The sequence below is a fragment of the Sciurus carolinensis genome, chromosome 11 (genome assembly GCF_902686445.1).
Source record: "Sciurus carolinensis chromosome 11, mSciCar1.2, whole genome shotgun sequence".
Taxonomy (NCBI): domain Eukaryota; kingdom Metazoa; phylum Chordata; class Mammalia; order Rodentia; family Sciuridae; genus Sciurus; species Sciurus carolinensis.
In genome coordinates, this window is record NC_062223.1 from 130,427,208 (window position 1) to 130,435,487 (window position 8,280).

The 8,280-nt window shown below is 44.1% G+C and overlaps 1 protein-coding gene across 2 annotated transcripts in view; it reads right to left on the reverse strand.

Annotated features, from left to right (window-relative positions):
• Snx19 (sorting nexin 19) overlaps positions 1-3,122 on the reverse strand; it is a 47,399-nt gene extending 44,277 nt beyond the window's left edge. For both annotated transcript variants that reach the window (XM_047516681.1, XM_047516680.1), the window contains exon 1: positions 916-3,122. In XM_047516681.1, coding sequence (XP_047372637.1) covers positions 916-2,607 — 1,692 coding nt within the window. In that variant the 5' untranslated portion in view covers positions 2,608-3,122. The remainder of the gene's footprint in view (positions 1-915) is intronic.
• Between the last annotated feature and the right edge of the window lie 5,158 nt (positions 3,123-8,280).

An 8,280-nucleotide genomic window follows, 5' to 3' on the forward strand; every position in this document is an offset into this window, starting at 1 on the left:
TGTACTTCTAAACTTGTCTATTTTATAAGGAGTGTGTGTGTGTGTGTGTGTATGTGTGTGTGTGTGTGTGTGTGCACGAATGTATTTGCATATTTATGATTCTGTTGTCTTGACTTCAAAGTGTCATGTTAATTTTCAGAATGCTCTCTCATGATGCAAGTGGGTTCGGCAGATTAAGGAAGGCCCTTTTTAACAGGACTGGGATTTTGAGGATAAGAGTGGAGCAGTATCCAGATTCATGCCTCATGGAAGTCTCTGAACTGAGAAAAGCAAGGAGAAAGCAAATAAAATCCAACAGATAGGGTCCTGCCCAGGAATTCTTTTTCTAAACTTCTTCCTTGCTACTTTCCTCTTAAAATACCAGTATCTTTTGAACTTTTTTTTTGGAAGGCAGATTATTTACCTATATTTACCTCAGAAGGTAGGAATTTTCTTATTCCTGAAGACATTCAAGCACAGACTTGGAAACCGTTTGGCATAGATGATTAATAAAGGAGGCTGGTTAGAACAGCTGATCCCCGCAAATGGCCAGAGGTCAGGGTGTCTCTATGTTGCCTGGGAAGTTTTATTTTTAAAATATAGAGAACCCTGGGACTCAACTTTGGATATTCTCCTTCAGAATTTGTCAGGGTCTGTCAGAATCAGTGCATTTAAAAAGCAGCTCAAGTGATTTTGAGGTATAGCCAGGATTGGGAACCACTGGAAAACCCTGAACTTCTGGCTTGTTTGTGTGAGAATAGGGTAAGAGCCTACTCTGCCTTACAAATTAGCTTTAGACCATTCATATATAGATGTTTGTTGAATTAAACATAGGAAACTAAAAGTCATCACCCCAGAGAACATTAGTTTTGCTGACTCTGATTTTTGATCGCAATCCCAGCCCATGGTGGGTGCCTGTAGCTTGAATTCTGTTACCTTCACAGTGTAGAGTGTATATGGGTGGAATCCAGTGCCACTGTGCTCTCGGGCAGTAATGGTGCCAGTGATACGAAGGTTCTGGATGACAACTGGGCCATCTGGACTGCTCAGGGGCTCAAAGCTGAAAGTGGTGGAGCTGAGAGGACCAGGTGGAGAGGAAGAAAGTGTAACTGGTGGCAGAGTTGGATCAAGGGAGCTCACATCATTGATGAGATCCTTATTATCCAAGCATGAGGGTCGCAGGGGCTGGATCTTTTTTGGTTCCTCCAACAAAGCTGTAAGAGAGGTGACATCTCCTTCTTCTACCTCTTTGTCTGCTGGGTCAATCTGGATTTCTGGGCAAGAGTTCAGCATGGTGACCAGTATGCCTGTTTCTGTCCCTGAACCCTCCTCAGTCTCTACTCCTTCATTGCCCTCAGTTCCCTCACCTTCCTTTTGCTCTAGAGCCTGGGAATCCTCTAGGGCACATAAGGCATCCTGGATCCTGTCAGAGAGGAAGTTGCCTGGGGTCATGAGCATGATGGTTTCTTTGCTCAGTTCAGACAGTGGAGACTCCAGTTCTGAGTCTTCACATAAGAACAGGGGGCCTCGAATATCTGGCTGTAGGAAATGAGATGAGTTGCTTCCTACTTTTCTTTCTTCAAGTATCCCAGTCATATCTGCCTCTACAGCTTCATGGCCTTCTTCAACCTCTGGGGAGGGGCCTGGCTCACTGCAGTTTAGGAGCACTGGGGCTTCTAGTGGAGAAGGAGCTCTTTGTTCTGGCAGACTTTCTACCTCTGCCACAATCAGTGGCAGAGATGTGGGCACGGAGGGCTGTTCCAAGGAACTGGGTGGGCAGAGTGATTTATCCACTTTTGCTGAATCATTTCTGGCCTTGGAAAAGATACCCACAAGTACAAGGTGGATCCAGTCGGGATCTGACAGCTTGCTGATCAGTGGTAAGATTACATTGCAAGTAATGAGTTCAACCACTACATGGCGTCCAGTTCTAGTCTCCAAGTGGGGCTTGGGCACTAGCCCTTGAAGCAACAAATTCACAATGCCACGGGTATAGGTGACCTCTGTACTAGGACTGTGCACAGCAGGATGGGGGGCAGTAACCTGGCAGTAAGCCTCCCAGAGCTGGGAAGGTTGTACTGGACCACTCTGCTTCTCTGCAGTGGTCTCCTTTGCCTGAATGTAGCTCTGCAGATGACAACCACAGAGAGTCAGAACCCTTTGGGCAAGAGCATGACTGTTCACCATACCCATCCTCCTCCGAAGCTCCTGCACTAACCCTTTCATGGCTGCCTCCATCTCTTCCTCAAAGGCTGGTTCCTGGCTTACCGAACGATACCAGGATAATACAAAATCCCGAATAATCATCTGGATGGTGCTGTTGATCTCCTGCTCCAACTGCCTTTCTGCCTCAGGGCATGGAGGACAGGTGGCCAATGGGATGAAGCGCTCCAGATGTAGTCGACCTGAAGGCCCCACAATGGAGCTGGATCCCAGCCAGCCTCCCAGCACCACTAGCAATGCTGAGAGAAGACACAGAAGCCACACATTGACCAGAAGGTGGATGACTAGTAGCCAGCCAAGTAAGACCCCCACAATCATCAGCTTTCGGCTACTCCACAGATTACTGAGGTTACATAAAGATTCAGCAGAGGTCTCCTGGATAGGGGCCACTATGTCGGCCTCCATGGCTCAGTGGTTTCCCCCAGATGACAGCTCTCTATTTTACTTAAGCGTCAGGGATGGAGACAGGTACTGTGTTCCAGATACAAGAACCGGCAGGGACTTCGCGCCCTTGAATTCCTACAGGCGCTGTAAAGCGACAGCGGCAGCTCTGCTTCTCCCCCTCACTATTGTCAACAGAGCCCTCCAACTAGCCGCTTCCAGCGGAGATGCTGTTTCCGTGGAAAGCTCTGCGGCCTTCATAGTGCCCCGGGCCGAGCGCCTCTCCGCAGCCTCAGGGAGAGCGGTGCAGGGCCGGCTCGGCCCCACACACACTTACAAACGCCGATGCAGCGGCCGGGGTCGGGTCACACGTCGCCAGTGGCCCCGCGTCCAGTCTGAGCCCCCGCCTGGAGAGGACTCATTGGGGTCCCCGCCGACAGTCTCAGCCCGCAGCCACTGCAGGCTTGGGCGGCTAGGGCGATTGTGTTCCGCAGCTCCGACCGGGCCAGGGCTGCCGGCCGGCTAGCCGCCGGCGACCACTTCCGGGTCGTGGCGGGCAGGAGCGAAGCATGCTGGGAGAGCCGCCGCTGCCTGCGCCGGGAGAAGCGGCTCTGCACGGTGCCCCCTGGTGGCGAGAAGCCGTCGTGAGGGTCGGTCTCTGTACCTTGGAACCTGCAGAACTTGTGCTCCCCAGGCGAGAACAAAAATTCCATGTCTCTAAACCACTGTGGCCATGAGGCAGTGACTCGCAGACTCAGGTTTCCAGCGCCTTTAAAACGAGTGCCAGCTCCAATTATTCAATCTTGTCTGCAGACATCCCTTATATTAGGTAAATTCTTGGTAATCCTCTTTATTTTAAATCCTGCTTGTTTTAATCCCAAGGGGCCATATTTCATTGGCCTGATGGGTTTTAAAAGTTCACCCCCTTCCTTCAGAACCGCTCCCATTTCCACTCCATTCCCAATTCACAGTCTACCTCACTTGTTCTCAATAATTGCAAAATACAAGTCATAAAACATGATACAGAGACAAATTTATTCCTTCAATTCTGTATACTGCATTACAAAGTCAAATTTGTGATTTGGGGTTATTTGCTGGTGTCACTTCGCAAGCAGTTAAATATTTTGAGCATTTGCTATGTTCAGGAGTTATTATAGGTAGTTTGGGGAAATAGAAATGATCCTTGTCCTCAAGACCCTTGTGGCTAATTGAGCAAATGACTTCTTTCAACATAAATGAATATTTAATTATACATAACAGTATGTGATATAGCAACATGCAAAATATTATAGGTGTTCAGAAGAAGGAAAGATCATGGTGGGTTGCAATGGTCAAGGTGAACATCACAGAGAAGGTTCCTTGATGCTGAATCATCAGGGTGAGGATTTCTTTCTATCCACCTTCATCTCTTCTTCTTCCCCTCACATCCCAAATACATAGGAGAAAAGGCAGAGGTAGAGATGTGCTTTTAGCTAATTCTATAGTATAATTGGTTTGGAATATGCTGTATGATTTTTTTTTTCAGTTTTAATACACTTAAATGTCTACATAAATAGAATTACCTATAGGAAGATTAAATACCGGACAGTGTAGAAATTTTTGGCCCATTTGGTGTGAAGCCAGCTTCCATCCCCACCTTCGGTTCTTAGGAATGCTGTCTGCAATGTGGCTATCCATTTTATTTTGGCACACAGTGAATATCATTTGCATAGAACTGCTTATGGTTGCCCATCTCCAGGATTCTCTATGCTGTTAGCAGCCTTTTGTCTTTATAGCATTTACTTCCTAGATGTAAAGGGAAATCTTCTGGCCAATTCCAACCCTAAACTGTGCCAACAAGGAGCATATTGCAGCTTATTCTCTCATTTCCATTTCTACTGTTGGTGCAAAAATTCTTTTTAATGCAATCATCATTTAGATGGGAGACATGGTTTTATAGCTAATCACTTCTAAAGCAAATGGTGCAACTTAGGATTGAGGTGTTCAATAAGCTGATTGGCCACCTCCCTCAAATACTAGAATGCCAGTCCATGTTCCACAATATACTCCACTTCAATGCTACTCTCCTTCCCTTGCAAAAGGAATGTAAGAAGTGAGCACTGACTCTCTTTCCTCTTCCAGACCATTCCATTGTTCTCAGGAACAGTTAGATGATGACAGTGATGCCCTGGAGAAATATTCTTGCCACCTCGTTGAGGATCAAAATGGAAAAATGAATGATGAAGGACTTAATGATGTTGCTGAAAAAATTGCATGGCGACTCGGAGAGAAAGTTTACTTTGCAGCATGATCTGGAATGTTCAGGGCAATAAGGAACTGACCTTGTAAGTGGGCACTATGCCACCTCACCAGATGGTCTGGGGCATTGAAGTATCCAAGAGTGTCTTCCTAATTCTGAAGCGGATTTGATGGACATGCCAATGCACTTGTCATTTGGACAGGTCTGAGTTTCTGCCCAGGGGTCTGGGACAGTCCTGAGTCTCCAAACAGATTAATCACTGGGTAGAGGTGAGTCAGGACTGATGTTCAGTGGTATGTGTATGTGATGGGGGAAACCTGTCTGTCTGGCCACCCCACTTAGTTTTTTGCAGAGTTCTTTCTTTTCTTTTTATCATTTCTCAAAACATTAACAGCATAGTGCCAGAGTATTGGGGATAACAAGATAAATAAGATACAGTTATTCATCTCAAGGGACTCTTGGTCTAGTTAAAAGAGAGACAAATAGAAAAATGTAATTAAGCATGATCTCATGTTTTATTTGATGTGCTATTATAGTTGCCAATAGAAGAATGTACAATACAGTAGGAACTCAAGGAGGGATGGTCAACTAGGGATTGAATTGGATGGTTCACAGAAAGTTTACCCATAAGTTGAGAAATGCAAAAGTAAGTGTATTTTAGGAAAATGTGGACTAGAGAGTGCAGAGGCAAAGGGAGGGGAGATCTTTTAGGCTATAGCATACATGTGAGAATGGTGAGAGACAATGAGAGAAAATGGCACTGTGACAATAGACAAAGCTGGAATCAGCCCATGTCACACATTAATTTTCTCTCAAAAATAGAAGACAAAGTAACTTAATGAAGACAGCTTCAGTGATGGAACAGGTGAATGGAGAAAAGGTGATGGTGCCGAATTACTTGCTAACAAAGGTTACATGAAAGAGGGAATGGGGGCCAGGCTGAGACTGCAGGTAAGAATTTGTAGCGGCACAATATACATTGTTGTTTTATCCTGAGATATTTTGTATCCTTGATATAGGAAAGATGCAAGCAGGAGGTTGGTAAATTGCCCTTTTGGGAGTATTGGTGTAGATGAAGAGAAGTAAGTGGTTAGGAACTTAACATCCCAAGAGGATAGGTGCTAAAATTGAAAATCATGGTGTCTAGATGTCATGAAAAGGACATAAAGCCAGGAGAGAGACGACAAATTGTGAAAACAGGGTGTAGTGATCTGGGAAAAAGGGAGTGAATAAGAAAGAAGAACAAAGGTTACAGTTAGAGATTGGGCTATTGCAGTCTGTATTAGTTTCCTTTGACTGCTCTATCAAATTGCCACCAATTAGTGTCTTACAGCAACATGAATTTATTCTCTTAAAGTTCTGTAAGTCTAAAAAATGGGTTGACAGAGCCAGGTTCCTTCTGGATAGAAGGAAAAATCTGTTTTCTTGCCCTTTTCAGCTTCTGGAGGCCACCTTTGGCTCATGTGCCCACATTAGTCTGACCTCTGTTGTCATCTCTTTCTTTGACCCTGATGCTCCTGCCTCTGTCCTAAGACGTCTTTCATAATTACACTGAGTCCTCCTGTAAAGCCCAGTGTAATCTTCACATCTCAAGATCCTTAATCAAATCTACAATCTCTTTTGCTAAGTAAAACAACATGGTCACAGGTGCGAGGGAGTAGGTGCAGACATCGCTAAAGAGCCTAGGTATTTAGAGATGAAAATATTTTTTATGATTAAGTCTGGGTGTGGACAAATAATAATCTCCTGAAGTAGGTTCTGGATAATGTATTAGGGCTGAGCAAAGAAAGTTGAGTCTGCATATTTACGAGGGATCATCTTCCTGGTCTTGGAAGTCACGTTAGAGAGGCCAGTGACCTTGGGACAAGGTTCTCAACAAATGAGAATGACCAGGAGGTTGAAAGATGATGAAATAAGTGTAAAAGAACCTGTAATGCCAACATAGGAGGAGAAATTCTTGTATAAGTCAGAAAATGAACGAGCTGAAGGGAAGCCCTGGGATGTTGCCAAGAGCATCTCCACATCACGCATTGGACAGTGATGCAGTGATGGAGAATAAACGGCCACCAGAGGGCAGCAGGGAGCCCAGCATCTTAAGGCGATGTTGCATCGCACTTATTCCTCCGCTCATCAATTTTTTCTATCCATCTATTCGTTCGACAAGGATGAAGCTAGTATTAGAAATTCAAACATGGACTTTATCTAGTTTCTATTCTGAGTTCACAATCCACTATAAAAGGGAGACTTTAAAACAATGAAAAAGTAGTACAATAGAAATATGCCAAAATTTTGCACAGAAGAGATGACATTTGAATCAGCCTTGAAGGATGGATTAACTTTCCTATGACAAAGAGAGAAATAGGTCATTCTGGGAAGGAGGAAAACATTTGGAATTCTGCATAAGCTTCTCTATTAGTTTTTAGTGCTACAGACTGAGTGGTTTAAACATCAGAAAATTTTCACAGTTCTTAAAGGCTGGAAGTTCAAGATCAAGGTGTTCATAGGTTTGATTCTCTCTTTGGCTTGCAGGTGGTCACCCTGTCACTGTGTACTCAAAGGTTCTTTCTTCCCTGAACAGGCATTTCTGTTGTCTCTTTTTCTTTCATAACAGTTGTGTGGGATTAGTGTCCCAGTCTTATGACCTTGTTTAACCTTAATTACCTCTTTAAATGTCTCATTTCCAAATATAGTCATATTTTGTGTTGTCCTGGACATTAGGACTTCAATAAATTAATTTTGAAGGGACAGGATTTGGTCCATAATGGTTCCTTTCTACTTGTGGGTTTTATGATTATCAGAATATTGAAAAGAAGGATGATAGTTTTGATCATTCCCAATGTTTGTTTTAAGTGCATACAGAAGTAGAAACAGAACTAAACTAAAAGCTAAAGAGATCTAGGATTAACTTTCACACGTGGCCATATATAGCATTAAGTGTCCTTGTAGACCCTCCCACTACAGAATAACTAGGTATTGATGATGAAGCACCTTGTGATGAAATAATGAGCTCTTAAGAGGATTCAAAGTAGGCAAGGAGCCCAAGGTACACTTATCTTATCCACAAACAAACCTTAACAAGACTGAAAACAAACTTCGAGTTGAGTGGGAGAGAGTAGTGAGCAGTGGGCTGATGAAAGGGGCAAGGTGACCCCAGGGATGGCTGCCTTAGGAGAACCACAGTCCAGGTTCTGAGGGTTGCTCTAGCAGGACAAAAGTGGAATTGAGCCCCTCAATTCTATTGTGAGCCACAGCCTTGGGTGGGGAGTGTTGAAGAGGTTCTATATCAGTGGAAGCTCCTGGAAGACACAGAAATCCTTTCTGGAAGAAAATATTCTCATTTTAAGACCATGAAATAATACAATGTGAATGCCAAATCCAAGGTCATCTAGCTAGCATGAGTGAGAATCAGAAAAAATAATAAACAACAGATTTAGACTACCAGTACTATAGATATAGAA